This window comes from Halichoeres trimaculatus, unplaced genomic scaffold (assembly GCF_033239565.1).
Source record: "Halichoeres trimaculatus isolate MK-OKI-2021-1 unplaced genomic scaffold, fHalTri1.1 fHalTri1_scaffold_23, whole genome shotgun sequence".
NCBI classification, from domain to species: Eukaryota; Metazoa; Chordata; class Actinopteri; order Labriformes; family Labridae; genus Halichoeres; species Halichoeres trimaculatus.
The window spans coordinates 15,918,387-15,941,311 of record NW_027437201.1 but is presented as its reverse complement, the minus strand read 5'-3'; the positions used below and the strand labels follow the sequence as shown (position 1 = coordinate 15,941,311).

Sequence of the window (22,925 nt, the reverse complement as noted above, 5' to 3'; positions counted from 1 at the left end):
TGCACTAATTTGTTATAACATGAAAGCAACTTTATGTAAAACAGCATTAAACGGAAAATGAACCAACCAGCCACTTAAGAGTCAAAACCAGCAGCAAATCTTTCTGAGCTAATCCAATTACAGGCGGCCAATTAATCTTAAAACCGATGGAATCAATTTGAAGCAATCAGTATTAAGTGAATGATCTTCAACCTTCCCACAAATTAACTGATGTGTCTGTGATTCTCACCCTGCTGATGGCCAACATGAAGTCCAACTTGTGCGACTTGTGCATGTAGTGTCGTAGCTTCCAGTACAGCAGATGCTCGCAGGCGAAGACCAGCAGGCTGAGGCCCATCGCCACCAGCAGCATATAGAAGACTCCAGCCATGTTGTCGATGTCCAGCTTACTGCTCATCACCTCATTCTTCTCGTTCTGACAGATGCCCGATAACCAGACGGTCTCCAAACGCTGCGTGTCGCCTGGAGGGACGGAGGAAGAAACAATGAAGAGGGTGAGACATGAAACAAGGATGACGTGAAAGAGGAGGCAAAAATCAAGTATTTGTTTTTACTTTCTTGTGATTAGAGTGTTATTTTTTTGTAGTAGGCCAGGAAATGAGAATAATTTACATGAGTTCCTCCTGCAGGAGTCCGAACAGGTGGCCACCTCTTGAGCTATGCTTCCCCCGGTAGCCCCCAGGGAGCTGATGCATTTTATCACTCAGGTACCTACCATATGTTGCCAACAAACACACCACTTCTTACATCATCAGAGAGAGCTCGGGGTGGGTCTGAGTGTGTGTGTATGTGTGTGTGTGTGTGGGCCATGCTCTTAAGCTCTCAGAGGAGTGAGGATATTAACTCCACACCAGAGGCCTCTCATGGTGAGTGTGTTAGTGTGTATAGGTAGCCTGGATGTGCATGTGTGTGTACGTGTGTGAGTGTGTGCTGGAGATAATCATATCCTTAACACTTCCTGCTGTTCTGCAGGATATTAACTCTTCCCCATAAGCCCATTACCCCTGCTGATACCACACACACTGAACCAGACTGCTGCCAGTTTCATGCCACGTGCCATAAACACAAACAGGATTGTTTAAGACTGTGTGTGTTGGTTTGTGTGATGTGTCGTGTAGGGTTTGTGTCAGTGCCAACCGTCTCCAAGAAACTGCAGCAGAGCCAGGTCTATAAGCCGTTTCCAGCGGGAGTCCTTCTGCAGAGCGATGCCGTATCCTGTGGTGGCGAACACTTTCCCACTGCCGATGGTCACCAGCTTGCAGCCTTCATCCTTCCCGGCCATGTAGTTCAATACAGCAGCATCGTAGATGAAGGCGTCCAGCTTCCTGCATGAATCAAGATCAATAGATCAGATATCATGCTTTTAGTTTTCATCACATTTAAAGAGACGTGTATGTATATGGCATGTGAGATGTGTGTAAAATGTTTCACTTTGCTCCAGAAAAAAACTTTCCGCTCTCTAAAAGGTAGCTTAAAAAAAAACTGCAGTACAAAGAAAAAAAATCTGAAAATAAAGAGTGCTCAAAATGTGCAAAATCACCCCAGGTATTTTAGGCTCATTCTTTTTAAAGAAGGGATGTTTGACAGCTTTTTACTTTTACAAATGAAGCTCCTGTTGTCATGTTTTCATCTAAAAATACAACCATCACGTTGGCCTAATTCACAAATAGAAGCTGAAACACAAAGAGCATCAAATCTCTGCTACATCACCTAAAATATGATCATTTGCTGTTTTTATGTCTATGCTGATAAGACGATGCATTAAATATAACCAATTACATAATCCAGTGGAAAGTTGAAATGTCAGTGAGACTGTACCCAGTTTTCAGGCTCTCCAGTGCTTCTTCCACCCCCTTCTGGTTGTATTTCATCATGTGAGTGTGCATGTCAGGGTAGTTGCTGCGGATGTTTCTCTCCGTGCTCCCGTTTGGGACGGTCCCGAAGCGGAAGGGTGGATAATGCTCATGTGGTTTCTGGAACTGTTGGGTGAAAAAAAAAGAGAGGGGGGAAAGGGGAAGGAGGGAGAAACCATAATGTGAGAAATAAAGACAAGAGAAGTAGAGGTTTGGTTAGGCCAAGGGTGGACAGAGAGACTGAAAGGAAAGAAACAGGAGAGTGAAGAAGGCAAGAAACCAGCCAAGGTGGAGATGTAAAAAAAAAAAAAAAATCAGCATGAAATGAAAAGGGAAGATAAAGGAAAGAAGAGAAGGATACGTGATAGGAGGGGATGAAGGGAACATGATAGGTTACAAGGGGAAGGAAAGAAAAGGAATGGGTTCAAAGGTTAAAGTGAGGAGGAAATAGGAAGGGGAGGAAAAAAGGGGAAAAAGAAAAAGTAGCATGTGATGGAAAGAGAATTAACAGAAAGAAGAGAAGAGAAGAGAAGAGAAGAGAAGAGAAGAGAAGAGAAGAGAAGAGAAGAGAAGAGAAGAGAAGAGAAGAGAAGGGTACAAGGAGGAAAGGAAAGGAAAGCAAAGGAAAGGAAAGCGGGATGGAAAGGGAAGTAACAGAAAGAAGAAAAAGGAAAGGTATGAGGAGAAAAGGAAAAGGCAGAAGATGAGAGTAAAGGAAAGGAAAGGAACGGAAAGGTAAGGAAAGGAAAGGAAAGGAAAGGAAAGAAATGAAAGGAAAGGAAAGGAAAGGAAAGGAAAGGAAAGGAAAGGAAAGGAAAGGAAAGGAAAGGAAAGGAAAGGAAAGGAAAGGAAAGGAAAGGAAAGGAAAGAAATGGAAGGAAAGGAAAGGAAAGGAAAGGAAAGGAGGATTGGAAGGGTATGATGATAGGAAGGAAGGGTACCAGTAGGAAAGGAAAGGGAAGGAAAGGAAGGGTAAAAGGAGGAAAGGAAAGGTACTAGGAGGAAAGGAAAGGAAAGGAAAGGTACATGGAGGAAAGGAAAGGAAAGGAAAGGTACATGGAGGAAAGGACAGATACTGACAGGAGATAGAATAAAGAAGAAAAAAGGAATAAAAAAATGAGTGTAAAGAAAAAGAGGGAAAAGGATATAGGAAAGAAAAAACAAAGAGAAGAGAAAAAGGAAGAAAAAGAAAAGCAGAAAAGAGAATAGGACGTGATACCACTGAAAAAAGAGACCGGGAGCAAAATGAAAAATGAAACAAGAATGAGAAGAAGAAGAAGAAACAGACAAGCAGCAACAATTGCAAAAACTGAGAAAATAAAGTCTGAGGATAAAGAAGTGCTGATGACGAAGAGCTTCACAATTAAATAAAATCCATTTTCACAGCCGTTCCAATTTAGTTCCCAGAATCACTTCATAAAGCTCCACACTTTATGAACGAGCATGTTAACTCAGTTTGAATTCATCTACAGACATGTTCACTGCCTGCTGATGATTCTTATCTAGCTCAATCTTTGTCGATCGAGGTTCACATGTCACGAGCTGACGTAGCACTGCCCGCTGAGGCAGAGAAAATCATCTGCTAGAGCTCAATTAGACTGTAACCAGCAAAGATCCATTCATCTTGAATACGGCATTGACCTTTGGAGCCGGATACAAATGGACAGGCCAATCAGAAAGTGAGCGTGTGAGTGGGAGTTGGTATGTGTGTAAATAATCACTCCTCAGCTGCAGATCGAAAGGATTCAGGTCTGAAACAACACGATCTGTTTGAATCTTTATCAATCGGCTGTTTGAAAAAAAGGATGGAAATGAAAGTCTACATGTACAAGTAACATGTCCTGACGTAACGGTAATGCCCAAAAACTGAAGACAAAAACACTGTCCTCAATCTTTAAATCAGTGAGCTGTGACCTCAGCCAGCCTACAACCCAAACACAGTAATCCTCTGTCACATAACTCAGAGTTAAGAGCACTGTCCAGGCTAATTCGTGTTGGTGGGACTTGATGTATCTGTATGAAGTTATTATAATCAGTTAATTCAAGCGTACATCACTGAGGTGGCTCTGCTGATCCCTGTTCATAATAAAATGCTTTCTTCTAAGGCTCCTCTGAGGCTGGGATCGTGTGTGTATGTGTGTGTAGAGGAAACGCGTGGGTGCTGTTTTCCTCTACAGTTTTTTAATCGTTTGACATTTGGTGATCTTGTTTTAACAGCAAGAGTGTGACGAGAGACGGGACGGCACAGGGGGAATATTGATGGACAGACGGAAATACTGATGGATGTCGTGGAGACTCAGACACCATCTGCATCGACAGCCAAGGAATCGATCAGTCATTCACACACCCGGGCTCCCCACCGGCAGGAAAAGGACAAAGATGTTCACAGAAAAGTCCCTTTGCTTGAAGCTTTCAGCATGTCTTTTGTTTCTCTCTTTTCGGGGCTTATGAATCGATGGACAGAGAAAAGAGAAGACGATCTGAGCTGGTTTTGAACACAAAGACGTATCCTCCGTATCTCACAGCACCACAAAAACAGCCTGCTCTCTTTATGCCTGAGTTCAATAACCGTCCCGCTTTATGAACATGTTATTTTTCCAAGAACAACGTGTTTATTTCTAGTCGTTTACCTTCTTGTCAGAAAGCCCAGACACGGTGTCGATGTATTGCTCCTGGATCATGAAGGCAGCCAGGTTGGCAGTGTAGGAAGCCAAGAAGATGACAGCGAAGAAGGCCCAGATCAGAACCATGATCTTACTGGTGGTTCCTTTAGGGTTTTCAACGGGGACCGAGTTGTTAAAGACGATACCCCACAGCAGCCACACTGACTTCCCGATGGTGAATGTGGGGCCACCAGGAGCTGAGGAAATATAGGGAACAACAACTTAAAATGTTAGTGAAGCGTTTAGAGATCTGTTTTTGGTTGTGCCAGCTCTCTCTTTTTTTGTGCGCTTCTTGTCATTTTTCATCTCCTTTTCGTCATCTTTGTATTTAGAGTGGGTCATTACTTTGTATGGTTTATTTGTTGGTTGTGGACACCAAACTGGTTTTGTCTTCAGTGATAGTTTTACTATTTTTGCTCCTGTGTTTGTCTGGAGATCCTACATGTAACCATGGCTGCATTGTTTACATGTGAACTCAGCTGTTTGCAGCCTGTAGCATGTCAATGCTAACTGGTGCAAGGCCTGATGTCTTCCCACAAGGTGAGGACAAGGAGGTGAGGATGACGTGCTGGTTCTCAGGTGTGAGCTAAGAAGTGACGACATGGACCTGTCCTTCCATCCATTGTTATAGGAACGTAAGATCTATCTCCAATAAGATGGATGAGCTAGCCATGCTAACCCAGCAACAGAGGGAATACCAGAGGGCAGAGGAGCATCTTGCTATTCACAGACATGGCTAACGGAGCTAACATCAGACACCTACGCCACATTGGAAGAGCTTCACCTGCTGTTAGCAGACAGGATCCAGGAGACAGAGACTGAACAGACTGCTGAAGAAGCTCAGTCCTGGACCCTGTTGAGGTGGAGGCTGGCTGACTGGACAATGATGGACAAGCTGTCGTCATGTATTTTCTTATGGACCTTTTTGTACTTTTTCTAGTCTTACTTTTGTTTTCTTGATTGCTGCTGTGACACCTCCTGAATTTCCCCTTGAGGATAAATAAAGTGTTTTCTATTCTATTCTACTCTGAGTCAAGTGACTCATGGTCTACAGGTGTTTGTGTATAGCACACACATTATACAAAGCAGACTGCAAAGCTACATTGCACATTCAGCAAGTGCAAGTCTTAAACTAAACCAAGAGAAGCCTCTCTCTTTTGGTCAGTAATTCCCTGTTTTTCAAAAATTATCACACCAGGCTCTTTCTGTGACTGAAAATCCTGTTTTCTGAGGAGATCTGTCCAACACAGAGTGTTTAGGAATGACTTTAAGGAGTTGAAACTAACTCCAAGCTTCACGACTGAAGAAACAGTGGGATACCAAAGGGATAGAAAGAGGCAAACACATTTAAAAGAAACACTGATGATCATGGGGTTTGGTGTAACTGATTAACAAAACATTTGATTAGTGCAGAAATATCAGTAAATGCACATACTTAAAGTCTCCACACAATACATTTTAAGTAAGATGGAAATTAAAAGCTAATAATCTCCTTTACTTCAAGAAAAAGTCCATGATGTATTGAAATTTGATTGGAATACTCCTTTAAGTCTACAGGACAGTAGGTTTATGAGAATGTCAAGTGTTAAACCATAACTTTCCTGTTTTCCGATAATTCAAACTCTTTCACACGGTTAGAAACTCTTATCTGAGGTGTATTTTGACTGTTTTGTGTTTTATTTTTCATCAACCATACTAAGGTCTAGAAGCTATTGCCTGACTTTCTGCAAACTTCTCCAAAAACACTTTCACGTCTTCTCACTGTTTCTATCGCTCTCTGCCGCTGTTGTGGCTCATGTGCAGCAACTGAGGCCGCCGCCATCATCAATCACACTTCGATTAGCGTGGCGGCGACTGCTAATTAAAACAGGAAGATGACCTTTTGGACCTAGAGACGAGGCATGCTGCATTCTGGGATTGATTAGCCCTCAGCCCCCAAATCCTGTTGGAGAACTTGAAACGTAGCAGGATGTAGAGACTGTGGTGGATTGAGCTGCAAGCACAGAGGCTAAGTATGAGGAGCGTTCTGAAATGCTAATTGAAGACAGTTTATGGATCTTTGATTTGAAACATCTTGGCTTTTTTGTTCAAGTTTGTTTGTTTGCCAGAAAAGGAATCAGACTGATAATGTGGAGTCACTCTAATTCCAGGCCCAACTTCATTCTTCCTAAAATTTCCTGTCACTGTTCTCCATTTGACTCATCATTTAGAAAATCTTTCAGTAAAAGTGTATCAAAGACATTAAAAACTCACATTTCGCGCTGACCAGACTTCGGTTGTAGCCAACTGGACTGAAGTATTCAAACACAAAAACCGTCACCGCCACCACGGTCAGGCACATCACAAACATCATGACCCACACAGCCGGGCTGTACGGCTCTGCAAGACGAGGATAGGACGAGAAGAGAAGGAACAAACAGAAAGGATTAAAGTTAGTCTCTTTTGTGCTTCCTGCTTCTGAACCTCAGCCTGTGATGGGAGGCACCATATGTGGCAGGGGGATAGCGACAGCAGCAGCTGGAGGAAGAAGGAGAAGAAGAAGAAGACGAAGAGGAAGAAGAGGCAGCTGATGAGAAAATGCAAAGACAGAAATTCAGTGTTGAGGATTTTGTGCTGAATTTTCTTGTTTGGGTTTTGGAAAGGGGATTTAGGTGTGTGTGGTGAGTAAGGGGATTTTGTTGTAGGCTACAGTTATCGTCAGGATGAAAGCTTAATGGGAAGTTTCCTGAAGCGTCTGCAGAGATGGAACTTGTGTAAGTAGGCCATCCTGAGAGGAAGTGGTGAGAAACATGGCTGACTATACTGTACAACAAAATTAAGGATAAGAGGTGGTGTAACGACAACATATGGAGTCTTAACAGAAGTGGAGGAAGCAGTTTGTTGTTTCCTCACCAAGAAAGGCAGATGGGGACACCGTCCCATTGCTGCGAGCCACCATGACACTGATGCCTGTCTCTACGAACGGCACTGAGAAGTCGATGATTTCTGAACGCTCCTCGTTGATAGTGAGAGAGCCAATGGCCATGTCGGCTCTTCTGTACACAACCTGAAAGATAAAAGACAGAAAAGAAAAGTACAAGCATAGATTTTAAAAAGGTGTGAGACAAAAAATGATCTGCATCCGTGCAGATATTTTTGGTTACTACAGAATTCTGGAAAATAGAGCTGAATGGTTTTATTCAAGCACAACAAAATCTGCTTTTAAGCGTCCCAGAAGACAGGCCGCTTCCCCGCTTTAAAGAGAGCGACTTCTGAATTTCATGAGCCATTCTTTTTGAACACTGATGTCACAATGCAGCAAACACTCTACTGTAAAGCATGACTCTAATAACAGCTGTCTGCAGAGATAGCAAAAAGATCTTTCTCATCTTCAGAGCATCCGGCAAGTGTGAATGCTGCATCTCAGGAGTGCTTGTATCCAAGCATGCCTTTCTGAAAAGCAGGAATTTTACGGAGAGGAACGTGTTTTTTGGTTGTTGTTTTTTTTTAATAAATGGAGCACACACACACACACTGATACAGATGAGGCAAAGTGCCTGCAGGCACAGAAACACAAGCTCGAAGGCCTCTCCTGAGGAACACCTGTTCAGGCTTTTTACTTTGAGCTGCAGCTGCGTTTGATGTGGCTTGGTGTGAGGGAGAAAGCTGTCATTAGATCCATATGTATATGCATAGCCCCACACCACTGACCTAGATAAAAAGCCACCAAAGAAACTCTATTTGTCACGGTGTCACTAAAGACACTGTGCATCGAACTGTACCAAACTGTAAAGAGCACAGAATTCATATGTGTAACCCAGAGGTGAGTGTCTGCTTAGACGTCAGATACTGAATCTTTATTTTTGACATTTAAGAACAAGAGAGTGAAAAAAATGGACATCATAAAACAGAGCATTTTAGTTATTATTGAAAAAGTTTAACACCAAGGAAAGAGGAGCATTTAATCCTTCCACTGGTCTGATCCACAAACTAGTTTTCACACTTTATCCTCTGGACGCCTTTGGTGATTTCAAGCTGATTGAAAGATTTAGAGTCCGATCTTTCCGTGAAATTAGACTCTAAAGGATGAGGTGGAGGCAGCTCTGCTGTCATTTAAGTCTAATTGTTGTTTTTGTGCTTTAGCAGCAGTTGTATCAACTGTTTTAATTTGTTTATTCAAATATAACAAAGCAGCTGCGCTAATTTGTAACTTAACATTTAAAATGTGTCAAATGAATCAGGATATGTGTAATTTACTCGAGAAACTGATAGAGAGGTTGCAAAATTCTTTCTGTAATCAAAAACAATAACAAACTGCATTTTTTTATCCATTATTAAACATATTTTAGATTTTATTCCAGACAGTACAACTCCTCTATTGGTTTCACACTGGACTTACTGCAATAGGTGCAATATACATATTTAAGTATATGTGCAATAATTATTAATTCCTATTTAGTAAAATATTCTCAGCAAGTTATTATACTTATATTTTATAGTTATATTCAATTTCACACACACTTACGCTTCCATTTTTTCACTTCCTTATACTTGTGATTTCCTTTATCTTTAATTTTTTTGATCTGTTATATTTTTATATTTTTTAGTTTCTCAAATCTTATGATTTTTTATTCTGTACTTTGTATCTTTAACTTTTTTTAAGGAGTAGCAGTAACAAAAAAGCAATTTCCCTTCTGGGGTTAATAAGGTATTTCTGATTCTGATTCTATTTTAAAGAATATAAAAAGGGGGTTATTTTATATAAAAATCACACAAACAAACAGAAAATATTTGATCAATTTTTCCATAATACTGTTGTGGCCACAAAACCTATGAGGTGGCTGAGCCAGGATGATGGCTGTAGGTTAATTAAGAAACATGTCAATATGTGCACATAGGTAGCCTCATTACCTATAAATAAGCTTAATTAATTATCTTTTTTCCCCTTCTTTTTTGTTTTGTTTTTTTTGATCAGTCTTCCATTGGACAGATTTCCATCTGACCTTATCAGGTATCCCTGTCTCATTTGTTGATCTTATATCAGACGGGATTTCATGGCTGATGCTCAGTGTTGTCAGGATGCTGTTGGCCTCATGGTTTAAGTCTGCATCCCTCACATAGAAACTTTCATCTTGGTCTCACCTCCCCAATCATGCCGTTCCACGTCCCCCTGACCAGCTTGCCGTGCTTCCCGTTGGTGACGAGGTAGAGATCGTAAGAAAACTTGATGGTGCGGGAAAGCTTCTTCAGGATGTCGATGCAGAAGCCCTTACAGCAGAGTTTGGTGTAGGATTCTGAGTGGCCGATGATGCTTAAAGGAGAAAGAGAAGAAGAAGTGTTTTAAAATATTGACATCAAAAACCTCCTCCTGCCACTGGGACGGTTTTATTTTTGGAATGGTAGACTAAAGCAGTGAGTGCTAAATAGTCATCACGCTCACAGTGACCCTCGTCTACGACAGAGAAGTGAAAGGCAGGAATGGCTGGTTCATTAGCTAGAATCAATGTGTGTTAACAAGGCGTCTGTCAAAGAGACAGAGGAGACGCCTGGAGATTGCAAACACACACACACACACACACACACACACACACACACAAAGAGGCTGTGTGACAGTAGATGGCTGAGCGACTGTGATGGCCTCTAATCAAAGGCCATTAAGGTGTGAAGCATGTGAGGGACGTTCACTTCCTCTCCGTGGCCTCGCTGACTAATGGGGTGTAGAGGAGGTAGAGGACGGAAGGATGGGAAATGTTAAAAACGACGGTGCAACAGAGGACAACGAAGGCAAAAGCAAACAGATTGAAAACGAAGTCAAGAAACTTTTTTTCATTTCTGCCGCTGGAGGCCTGAGATCTACAGGGGCTGAATCACGCTCTGTGTGTGTGTGTGTGTGAGTGTGTGGTTGCTTGTGTGTGACTGAGATAACAGCAGCATGTCAATGAGTCAGCACTAGAGCAGAGGCATGATAAAATAAGAGCATGTGAGCGAATAAATGAGCAGGAGATTGAATGAAAAGAAGTCAAGTGAGTAATTAACATTCAAGTTGATTATTTTCTACAGTTCATTTTGGGTAAAATTTGGAGCGTTTTTCAAAAGCCGCCCTTCTTTCATTGGAGTCAATAGCTCCCATAAAGGCAGCATTAATTAATTGCTGCAGGAGCTGGCCACCTGTCGTCATTATACACACTCCACTGATAATACACACTTTCAAACACACTTAAATTGGGCCGTCTCTCTTTGCCACACACACTAACGCATGCACACACAGTACAGTATCCTTAGAGGATTAACAGCAGTTGTGTTGTGATGTGTGTATGATGTGTGTGTGTGTCTGTTTGTGTATGTGTGTTCTTCACAAAATGCCCAGAAACTAGCGCAGCGTGGAGGGAAGCACCATGAGGGATTTAGACCAGAGAGAAGGAGTTAGAAAGAGGAGGATTCTCAGGTGAGCGGCAGACAGGAAACACACGGCGAACAACAAGACGAGGCCTGACAGGGCTGCAGCTTCAGATTGGAGGGAAAAGAGGGCAAGAGCGAGGCAGAACAGATGGGAGAGGAGGAAGAAGAGAAAAGGAGGAGGAGGAGGAGGAGGAGGTGGAACTCTAAAATCACAGCCCGTGTGGGAATAAAAAAAGGACGTTACGATAGGACACAATATGATACACTACAACTTGATTCATCATATACAATACAATATGATACGATACTCTATGATACCCTACATTACCAAACAATTTGAAGTAACTTGTAACGACTTGATGTGATGCAAAACAATGCAATACGATAGGATACAATAGACCAGTTCATACCCTACATCATCATAAAGATAGAGCCACTAGTGTTTTGGAGTAAAGAGTGACCATGCTAACTGGTGACTCTCAGCTGAATGTGTCAGTAATGGTCAGCAGAGGGACACTGGTTAACGAGGTCACACTTTACTTCACACTGAAACACCGCTGACTGCTGTGGCTGTGTTATAAACCACTTACTGCCTGAATTAATAAACAATTATAAAAAGGTTGTTTTTTTACGTTTTTGCATTATTACAGATGTTAAATAAAGTGAAGATTGTAAATTTGAGTATAGTACACACAATAGTTATAACTAAGTGGTATTTTGTATATTATAGACATGAAAAGTTAATTCCCTGACCAATACACTGTGACATAGTTGATCTAAAACGATCTCTGGTTTGTGTAGAATATGAATCAATGGGTAATAATAAGATACAAAGATCATTTCAGCTACATCAAGACCTGACAGGCATCAAGGGGTTAAATGTGTCTCTACCATTAATGTTCTGATATATTTGGAGCAGATCTCTATCTGGACCTGGTTTTCTGGCTCTTTTATTATGACCCAGGTCTTACTGTGTGCTTGTCAATGGTTTGTGGAGGTTTCTAGTTTATTGACAGAAGAGTATCTTATGTCATATTTCACAGTCTGGTAAGTATCAATGGAGAATGCAGTCAAGAACATTGAGTGACTTGTGTGTTTACACTCATCTCTGGATGTTTTCCACCCACTTAGTGATTTCTCAGGAACCTGTGAGTCATTAACCAGTAACAGTGTGACTTAGGTTTCTTTTTTTTTTTAAATGCATTATTTTGGTGGGTAATACTCTCGTGTCACTTGACACCACAGCACTTCTGTTACCAAAATCTGAATACGCCCTGTAACGCCACATTATGTACTAAGACCCCAATATGTAATACTATAACAATTTTTCTCTTAATTATGTAAAATCGTAATAATCTGTTGCATTTTGTATTGAAGTTATTGAAGTTATTGAATGCAATGTGTAACTTTGCCGCATCATGTAATGAGTTCTTACCTATCACATGAGGGAACCCACATTTTATTAAAAAAGTAATGCAATATGTAAGAACTTTTATATATTATGCAGAAAAGTTTCTTACATATTGCGTTCAAGAATTGTATTACAAAAAGCAGCGTTTTTACATAATGAAGTGAACATTTTTTACATTATTACATATTGAGGTGTAATTACATAATGTGGTGTTACACACCCATACAGACGTTGTCAGTGTTTACAAACTCTGAACTGGTCAATAGGATATGATACAACACAATAATATAAGATGAAATTATTATAATAAGGGCAATTACTTTATCACACTATATGTTTCACAGTTGATGAAAATCAGTCTTAAAATATGTAAAGTTAACCCAACAACATGCTCGTTTTCAGACAAACAAAAGAAGCTGAGTTACAGAACCCTGATGAAAAGTTTGACGGAGAAATTGTTTCATGAGTCCACCCTTAGATCTTCAGGGCCCTGTCCTGAGAGAAAGTGTTGAAATGATGTCTGTGTTTTACAAAGTGGAAGAGAAAAACTTTGGTTGTTAGTGATTTTTTATGTCTTCTTGTGGGTGGCCCAAATAACAGTATTGTCATATGAAAAACTAATCCAAGCAGCAAATTAAGCATCACTATTTTGCAAATGGATTCGGCACAATAAAAGTGTCCAAACTGTTTCAGCGTTCCAAATTAACAACATCCATTTCCCAAATCCCACCCAATCCCAGCTAGCAGATTGTATAAACAATGCTAACATTTAGCATCTGGTCACTGTACGTTGTTTTGCTACATCGGACAGCCAAAAGTGTTAAATAGACTCACTTTCTCACAGACAAAGCCATCATATCTGCCCAAAGAACAAATCTTAAATGATCCAGACAAGTTTTGATCACACTAAACATCTGCTCTGCGAGAACGCTGCTCCAACCACACAACGAGATCAGCTGATTCATAAAGCAGCAGCAACTCCTCTCCCTCTTAACGTCTCCACGTTTGTTGGTCTGTGTCCAAATAATGGGATATGCCAGCCAGAGAAAGAATTGTTAAAGGGAAACAGAGAGAGGGTAAGATGGGATAACATTGTGCCATGCTATGACAGATGTCCCCGTGCTGCACAGATAAATCTTCTTTACTGGCAATCAATGTGCCATCGCACCCAACAACGGCTGCTACATATCTCCCTAATTAATGTGCCAGCCATGGTCAGCGCTGCAATCTGCATACTCATTCTCTCTGTCTCACACACACATATACACACACACACACTGGAGTCAATGACTATAAACATCCTGTTAATAGTTTGCATTGTGTTCTGTTGTCCTGGTGATCAATTTAAGCTTATTAATCAGTTATTGATGTCCAATAACTCAAAACTAGGGAAGTTGTGCAACTTGCAAGTTCAGCAGCAGAAGGTAAACATGACAAAATAAGGGTATATCTTTTTCTGTGTTCAGTTCTGCTTGGTATTTGTCATGTTTCTACTCTTGACTAAGCTCCTCGCTGCAGGTGACCGACACAGCAGCATGAAAACATAGTCACATGATCAGTAGGAGGCAGAGAGCTAAATTCTGTCTGGAGGATTTCCTAAGGAAAACAAACCAAGAGGAGCAACTGCAGGTGAAGTCTGAAGAGAAAGAATCTTTTGCCAAAAGCAACAAAATAAATCATACAAAGCAAATGTGAGCCTAAAGGCCTCGAATAAATAACAAAGTCAGTGTGGGAAAGAGTGGAGGGTAAGGCGGGTTAGCTGTCAAACGCTGACAGACATCCTGTGATCTTTGGTCTGACAGCTCAGACACTCTTCCTTGTTTAACAGGTGCAGAAGAAGAAGTAAATGGTTTCAAGCTTTTTCTCTGTTGTGATGTGATTCTTGCTTCAACATATGTGTCCTCTGCTAACAATCAGCAAATTTGAAGCTGCTCCGATTAACTCTGCTGCATCCACAGTATCTGTCTCAGCATATAGATAATTTTCACAACTTTGAGGTAAAAACTGAGGGCAGGAAAACAACATTAAGGTCAGTTTATACGATGCCGTGGATATAGTGAGTATGTGCAAAGCTGAGCTTGTTTTGGTACCTTCTGTTTTTAGATGAAGACTAAACTGTCGAGCTCGAACGTTCTTCTTTGATCAGAAAAATGAAAGACTGTGGCAGATATTGGACAGCTTTGCTGAAAAAGTCGTCGTTCTGCTGCTTATTTTCAGACAACCACTCCAGAGCTCTGCTTTCTTAAGTTGTTTAGAAAACTGCTTCATAAGTCATTCTTTCTAAGTGGAGTACAGTGACATTTTGGTACCGGACTAAAACTTGCTGTGGGAAACTGTGAAATGATATTCAGTCCTGCACACAGGCGTCTGTCTGCCCCCTCCCTCTCTTTCTCTCTGGCCTAGTTTAGAACTGAGTAGTCACTGCAACCCTCCACACTTCATTAAACACAGCGTAATTGTGTGTGCTCAGTGTCTAAGCACTTTAAAAACACACCTCCGGTGTCAAACACAGATCACAGCACGGCACAACACAGCCATTAAAGAGCTATTAACTCTGTCCACCTACAACTGGTGCACAACAAGACTACACAACATCTTCATTACGTCCAAACAACCACAGAAAACAGGAAAGCTCTGATAAGAATGACTGAAGACTGTTGTTATGTCCACTGCTTTCTTAGTAATTCTACTACAGAGAGCTCTGATGGAGCATATCAGGTATTTCACAAGCATAATAATCAGCGTCAGGCTGATAAATCAGGAAAAAAAAAAACAAGCATTCATGAATGTTTTAGTGTTTTTTTGAAGTATGAGTCACATTTATTTCAAAAACAAGCGTCCACTCCAAAACCTCAAAGCAAAGCAAATGTCTTTACTCGTCCCATAAAAATCATTTCAAGCCCTGTTCACCTGACAGGTCTAGATATTAGAAGCCAAAAATAATACTTGGTCTGCTTTTGATGAGTCAAAAATGATCTACTAAGTGGCTAATAAAAATTTCTTCAGCAAGTTTCTTAAAATAAGAGTCAACGTTTTAATTTAGGAAACTTTTTTTGAAGTTTGTACCACTTTTGCAGATTATTTTTAGGCATTTCAAGCAATCTAATGTCTTATTTTTAGCCTGTCAAATCCTGAAACAATCATCCCCCAATTCATCTTAATCACTTAGCGAGCCACTTTCCTCTCACGTCAGGCTCAGGGTGGAAAACTCAAATCCTGTTATCTTGAAGAAATATCTGAAATGTAGAATTAAGACATTCAATTTTTGGTTTACTTTGTTGTGTAGTTACTCAAACCTTGTACTTCCAGAAATGCCAGCTCTTGATACTGATATCTGTCTCTTCACCGCTTCTCTTTTATGTTTGCAGCCAAGTCGATGCTTCTGGACTTGTCAAGTATATTTCTTAGACTGTGATATCTCTCCCGACATTGTTTATCTGTTAGTTGCAAACTGTTACCTCTCTGTTTGATTGGACTGGCGCCTGCAGGGCACGGTGTTTCGGACGCATGTGCCGGTGCCTGGGTCCACGTTCTCGACCATGACGAAAGGATGCTCCTCCAACGTGGCCACGGTCAGGTGACGGTCGTCTGAAACTTGCTCCAGGAAGTTTCCATATCGAGGCCAGACAGGATATCGAACCTGGAGGATCCCTCGAGCATAGGTGCCCACCTGGAGAGGGATGGGAAAAGAGAAAGAGAGTTAGCAAGCTACTGTGCACAGGAAAGTGTTTTTTACCAATGCTTAAGCAGTTTTAATTTGTATTTTGATCTGACAAAAGGCAATGAAGTTGTATGTTGGCTTTGTCTGGTTAAACTGGCATATAACAACCCAAAAGTAAGCATGTGGACTTCAACCTGCAAGTAGGAGCAAAGGCTGGTGCTAATTCTGCTAACGTTAGCCATAATCAGCAGAAATATTGGAGTTTTACCCACAGTTTCTGTGATTCAGTGTCAAGCCATGTTAAATAAGCAACACCTTTACAGTATCAGCCTTTAACTTGTTCACTTTTTCCTCTTTTGCTTCAGTTAAACATCCAAACACTTCCTCAAACCCAACATCTCTGTTTGATTCTCAGCTTTGACATTCTCTGCCTGCCAACGCCGCTTTCTTCACCTGTCTTGTTGTTCCCTCCTTCACACGATGAGGTACTTTTTTAAACTTTACGAAGGAAAAAATTAGCATGTGCTGACCTGGATGAAGAGGATTACGAGATCAAAGAGGAGCAGTTGATTTATGCATACTGAGGAGACTTAAAAGTCTTGGAGTAAGACAAAAAATAGAAAAGACAGGAACTAAACAAAGAGGGGAGCTGGCTGCATCACTTTAATAATACATCCATGCATGTGTAGCCTTTAATCTGTGTTCATTTTGTAGACTGATTATTCAATTATTAATTTTCTTTTTCATCATAATAGACAAATTGAAATGTCACTGCTCATTAAAGTGAACTGCTGTGTTTATTCCTGCATTTGTAAAGTGCTACTTTCATAGTAGTAGCTTGTGAAAACCGTGCAAGAAGCCTCCCTTACTGACCAGACCTGCTTACCCTTTCAATAAAAGCAGCTATATTGTGTTTTATTCACATTACAGAGAGCCAGAAATGCTGTGTGTCACTTTACACAATGAGTAATTCCATCCCTGTCACCGCAGAGCTCAGTGTAAACTCTCTATGTGAAAGCCAGCACTGTTTGTCACATCATCTGAAGCTAATGAGCCGTACTGAGCTCAGCCCACGCCGACTTACTGCACGTGAAACTCGCTCCCCGCTTTTTCACATCAACTTAGGGCTCCTGTTTGTCACACGTGGATGAATCACAATCTGAAGGCACAGGTGAGTGTGAGAAGATGTCCTCTGATAATCATTCATTTCAATTTATCTTCAGGGGATCCTCCTAAGTCTTGTTCTCTAACGGAGCATGTTAAGCAATCGCTCTGTCATCTACCTTTTATATTCTCACACTCAGGACGTTATTAAGAGGCAAATTGTTATGGATTACAGGATGCTGGGTTGAATAAAGTGTGAAGGTCTTGGAGTTTCCCCCAATTCATCTTAATCACTTGGCCAGCCACTTTCCTCTGACGTCAGTTTGTTTCACTTTATTGTGTAGTAACTCAAACCTGGTACTTCCAGAAATGCCAGCTCTTGATACTGATATCTGTCTCTCCTCTGCTTCTCTTTTATGTTCGCAGCCAAGTCGTTAATCTACTCTGTCTGCGATTTGGTGCTGGGCAGTCAGCATGCAGACGGGCTAATAGAGTCTGTCTTTTTTTCTGCTGCAGAAAGCTTCTGCTGGAAATGAGGTTAATCAGAGTTGCGAGCGAGCATTTAAACAGAAAAGTAACAGCGAGCCAAACAGCCCAACACTTGTGCCGTGATGCTTCGGCCACACAGTTTTCGATGAAACCGTCCTGTCAATTACGGATTTGAAGTGAATTTGAAGAGCTGTAGAGCTGAACGGGAGTGTGGAGACAGCTGGTTTTCATGGTGAATATATGTACAGATGGATGACAGCTTCAGCTCTTGCTTTGCAAAAGTGAAGCCAATTACTTCCCTGTGATGGAGGTTGAAGTGTGGAGTCAGAATCTGGCGTCTTACTGTTAAAAAAGCAGTTGTTAGCATAAAAAAAACACTCATTTCCACGCACAGATTGGCATGTATCCATCTGAATGTAGGCTTCGGGTACACTCAAATCCCACGCCAGGTCTGAGTTCGTGTACGCAAGTTTAATGTCAGTGGGTGGCGCGGTGCAGCGAGGGAAATCTGTCTGTGGAGGAGAATTATAAGATTATATGAGCACAAAACATTTTCAGAAATAAAAACTGATGTTTTTAGATTAACATTTAGATCACTGAATTAGATACGACACCACGAATGTTTCTGACATTTCACTGTTCTTCTGCCAATCTATAAAATACTTCACTATAAAAGAGGAGCGCGAGCTGTCAGCTGATTTCTCCCCATAAAAAATATGTTTCCACTATCAGTTTACTGTAAAAAAAATAAAAATAAAGAGGCGGTTATCAGTTTTTAATACACTCCCATGTCCGTGATAAAGTTTCTGCAGAGAACATTCAGAGGACACTGGATCAAACTTTTGGCACAGATTTTTTTCTAAGGAAGCGGTATTGATTACAGGATTGACTGTGAAGATGATTATTTCACTCCTCAAACACAATTTTAAAAGACAACTTTCCATGTTTCTGGACCTGAACGGAAACAATTAATGATATTGTGGCGTCTAATAGTCTGACATCACGGTTGAATATATCAAGGTATAAACGAAGGCTGTGTAAAATAAATGTTTAAAACTCTGATGTATTTTAGTTTGTCACGTCCACACTGCTGAATCACTGCAGTGACTTCCTTGCAGGTGAGTTTTTCTGATTCGCTCTACTTTTCCTGCTGCCAAACAACGCGGCGTCATTTCCTCTCTACCTCTGTTGCTATGGCGTTGTGGATTACCAGCATGGAGAAGGTCCCTTTTTTCCCGTAATGCGTCCCTCCATGTCGTAAACTCGGTGGATCTCGAATATTTAGGGGCATGTTATGTAAATTACGAGTGTTTTTAGCTGCCACATTTATCAGCACCTGATCAGGCATACGCTGTGATTTGCCCTGATACGTACGTTTCATAAATCACACGTGAACGTTGCCGTAAACTGATTTTTACACCCAGATCTGCGCCAATTCCCACGCAAGATTGATAAATGAGGGCCATTGCGTGAATTCAAATAATTTCAAGCTCCTCTCCTCACCTCAGGCTTCTATGTTCTGCCACTACTTTTCCTCTAAAAGGGCTGGGAGCTCCTAAAACAGAGCTATACCACCAGTTTTAACTTGCTGCATGAAAATACAGATTTTTTTTCCCTGACTTAAGTATTTTTCTTCTGTTTAATTCTACTGGTTAAAAAGTTGAGCTAAGTTGAACAGAAAACTATTAAAGAGTGAACTTTCCCTGTTTAACTGTCACCCTGCACCCCCCTTTCAGACAGTGAAAAGTACATCATGTTAAACTGTCAGAGTGTCATGACCGAGGACATGCAATTAAAATGAGCGGATACACCACTACCTGACATCACTGGGGTTAAGAAACATGACGAGGAGTAGAAACCAGGAGGAGAAGAGGAATGATGAGAAAAGAAGCAACACTTGCACAATGTCTGTCTGTAAGTGGTGTATCATTGCTGTGAGTGAGTGTAAACAACAGCGATACATCAACACCACATCAGAAAGTCATGAATACATAATGTGAGGATTAGGAGCCTGTGTGGTTAGTTTAACACACACATTGCACTGAGCCCCACTGCAGCACTATTACATGTCCACATCCATACACACATACATACATACACAGCAGCCAGGAGGTGACATTGATAAAGTGCGTTGGTCTTTGCAGGGTAGAAATAAATGAGTTCAACTGTAGCTGTGAGATTACATTCAGGTCTCTCTGTTTAGGCGCACTTTTCCAATACAGCCTCAGGCTTTGAAATGTGTGTGCACGTTGAAGGTGTGTGTGTAATACGGACTGGAAAAACTCAAGAAAATTGGAAGGCACCCTGCGATGAAATTGGAGTAAGAGTAGCAACAGGAAACACCTAGACACACAACATTATCGAGTTCAATTATGTCTCCATTTGTATCTTTAAATAATTTCAGAGTACGCTTTAGAGTAAAGCTGAAACGATTCCTCGAATGATTCGAGGTACTCGATTACAAAAATTACTTGAGTAATTTTCTCCGCCTCGAGGAATCGTTTAATTTTTAAAAAGATCAAAGAGTGGTATTTCAAATAGAGCTGAGGCCATATTAAGAGAGTTTTCAGACCCCCTCAAGCTACCTCTTATACAAAATAGCAACTAGCAACAAATCTAGCTTCTTTTCTGGAGTTTGGAGACTAATGGCTCATTCTACGAAACGGGTGCCATTTGGGTCTGCAACATTTGATGAGATGTACAAGGCACGAAAAAATGTGTCAAAGTGTGTTAACAAATTTTGGAGCTACCAAAGCAAGTGCTCTTATTGACATGCTGTATCAGAAAATTATATTTCTTTAAGAGAAAAATTTTCATTTGAAAAATAACTGCTCTTTAACTAAACAAAAATGTATTTTATCCGATTACTCGATTAATCGATGGGATTTTCAGTAGAATACTCGAATACTAAAATATTCGACAGCTGCAGCCCTACTTTAGAGTATGGAAATCTGAATCCACTTTGTTTTTATTTATTGTGCTTCCTGTGCAGCAGGTATAAACACTTTGCATCCAGAGCGGAGGTGCGAGCCAAAGATTATGTGTAAGGTAAAAGAGACGAGTGATTTAAAACAACAGGAAGTTAGTTATTCTAATTTGTCCCGCTGATTTTGGCCATTCACCAGCACAGACTGCACAGCTGGAGCAGCAGCAGATGATGTGACACACAGCTACAGGAGGAAATGAGGATACTTCAGCAGTAATAGCACATGATTGTGGTAATATTTATCAGACTTACATAACTGGGTCGAATGTAAACACGAAGACCTGATATGAATATTTTTAGATTTAGGGTCATAAATACTCGTCATGAAGTATCCCTGTGTTTCAGAGACCAAATACATCACTGCTCCTGGACTATCAGCTTCAGGCGCTCATTACCTTGTCCCAGAGTCTTTCCCGGTCTAAAGCAACGATGACCATGGACGGGTTGGAAAGGAAGCCTTGGTTGTTGAATGACAGATCTCTCCTCTCCCAGGTTACATTCAGCATGTGCCTGCAAACATAAAGTCACACTAAAGTTCGCAACCAAGGACTTTGAATCTACATCACAGGAGAATTTGCATATTCATTTACACAGATATATACACAATGATCACCTCCTAATTAAGCCTAAAGCTCCCCTGGGGGTCTAACGTGGGAGACAAGAAAGAGCTCATTAGAGGATGATACAGGCTGCTGATTGGTGGAGAGCAAGGTGCTCCTGCTGAGTGATTTTCTGGCTGTTGTACGATGTACATCCATGACAGATACGGTTCTGCATAATTAATCTGAGTTAATCTGTTCTTCAGATCACGTGTTCGTAGGGTGATAAAAGATGCTTTGGAACAGTTTGAGAGTAAGTTGGTAAAGTTATCCCTCACCTGAACAGAGTAATGTTCTCTGAGTGTTTAGACGGTTTGTTGCAGTCTCCATGTCCCTCAGGAATATATCCGTACTGCTTCTTGAAGCTCTCTGCTCCTTTCGCTACGATAGCAACGCCCTCCCTCACCCTCTGCCGCAAGCTCTTCCTCCACTGGTCTGTAATGACGCCAATAACACCGACAGGGAAGCTGGCAGGTGGAGGGCTGTCAGGGTTGCCCACGGCTGGGCTGGGGAGGATCCAGATGTAGCCAGGCCCCAACAGACCCACCTCAGCTGCCTGCCGGAACAAGTACTGTGCCTCTTCGTAGGAGCAATACGCCAAAAGGACCTGAGAGTCAACCTGCAGACAGAGAAGAAGTGTCAGAATCAGCTCCTGTGAAATTATCTGTAACAACTGAAGGGTTTGAAGAAACTGGTGCAACTACGTCTGGTGTCTTTGGATTCGTCGTACCTGCTGCAGAATTCGCCTGGTCCTCGCGTCATTAGCACCAACAGACATTTCCAGAGACAAGACGTCTTGGAAATTCCAAAGGAAGTAAGAGGTATCTGTGTAGGATTCAATGATATCCACAAAGGTGTCGTAGCCTGGTAGCAAGCTGGTGATTACTGCAAACTCGCCCCAGTCGTACTCCTCCATGAGCTGGAACAAATAAAGAAGCCAGATTCTTGAAATCAAAGGTTATGATGGTACAAAATTTAGCTAAATAAAACAGGCCTGGTCATGAAAGGATCAATAATCTTTCATCTGAAGCTTGGGTATCCAGATTGAGCAACAATTAAGCTTTTAGGCTAGCTTAGCTTAGTTTATCTGGATGTCCCTCATCTCCCTGAGACGTCCCAGATGTCTGATGTTTTACCTCAAATCTAGTCCAGACATATTTTTTACTCTCTGTGACATTTTAAAGAAACTTCTTTACCTTGAACATGCAAATAACCTGCTGCTCCAGAGACGCTCCCATCTGCAGGAAAGATGATCCTTCAGCCTGAGAAGAGAGAGGGGGTGACAAACTTCAGCACTCAGAAGGCAAAAATCTTTCATGAGGTGAAAGGTGTATGAGAAAAAATGTCTCTGAAGCTGGTTTTACAAGAAGACACTTCAGCAGGGTGGATGCTGGCTGTCACAGAAGTTTCAAGTCCTCTGACATTTCAGTACAGGACAGTATTTCCTGATAAGACTTTTGGACATGTTTTTCTCAAACTGCATCATGACTTCTGCCAAGGCTTCTTTGACACCAGGGTCATGAAACACTTTTCATCCTTGAGATAAGTCAAGTAAAATGAATCAGGCTACCAAGATACGCCGTTCGCCTCTCCACCATAGAAGGAGCGATCAGACAAGAGGTTTTCAAATTAACGAGTCTGCTGCTCCTCATTTTAGCAGCACCTTTAACACTTTTACCGCTGCGGAACATTTAAATTTGGATAAAACTTTGCCACTGCTCAGACAGTACACTTTAATCATTAGTCCCTTCTTTTTTTTTTCAATACGCATACTTTCACTT

General features: G+C 41.2%; 1 protein-coding gene across 4 annotated transcripts in view; it reads right to left on the bottom strand.

Moving 5' to 3' along the window:
* LOC141785091 (glutamate receptor ionotropic, NMDA 2C-like) overlaps positions 1–22,925 on the bottom strand; it is a 45,592-nt gene that overhangs the window by 3,765 nt on the left and 18,902 nt on the right. For all 4 annotated transcript variants that reach the window (XM_074663218.1, XM_074663221.1, XM_074663219.1 and 1 more), the window contains 12 exons: positions 22,341–22,406; positions 21,875–22,063; positions 21,423–21,763; positions 20,941–21,055; positions 15,764–15,975; positions 9,638–9,806; positions 7,409–7,562; positions 6,770–6,895; positions 4,484–4,713; positions 1,819–1,979; positions 1,138–1,325; positions 230–462 (listed from right to left, as the gene is read on the bottom strand). In XM_074663218.1, the coding sequence (XP_074519319.1) occupies positions 230–462; positions 1,138–1,325; positions 1,819–1,979; positions 4,484–4,713; positions 6,770–6,895; positions 7,409–7,562; positions 9,638–9,806; positions 15,764–15,975; positions 20,941–21,055; positions 21,423–21,763; positions 21,875–22,063; positions 22,341–22,406 (2,184 nt within the window). The remainder of the gene's footprint in view (positions 1–229; positions 463–1,137; positions 1,326–1,818; positions 1,980–4,483; positions 4,714–6,769; positions 6,896–7,408; positions 7,563–9,637; positions 9,807–15,763; positions 15,976–20,940; positions 21,056–21,422; positions 21,764–21,874; positions 22,064–22,340; positions 22,407–22,925) is intronic.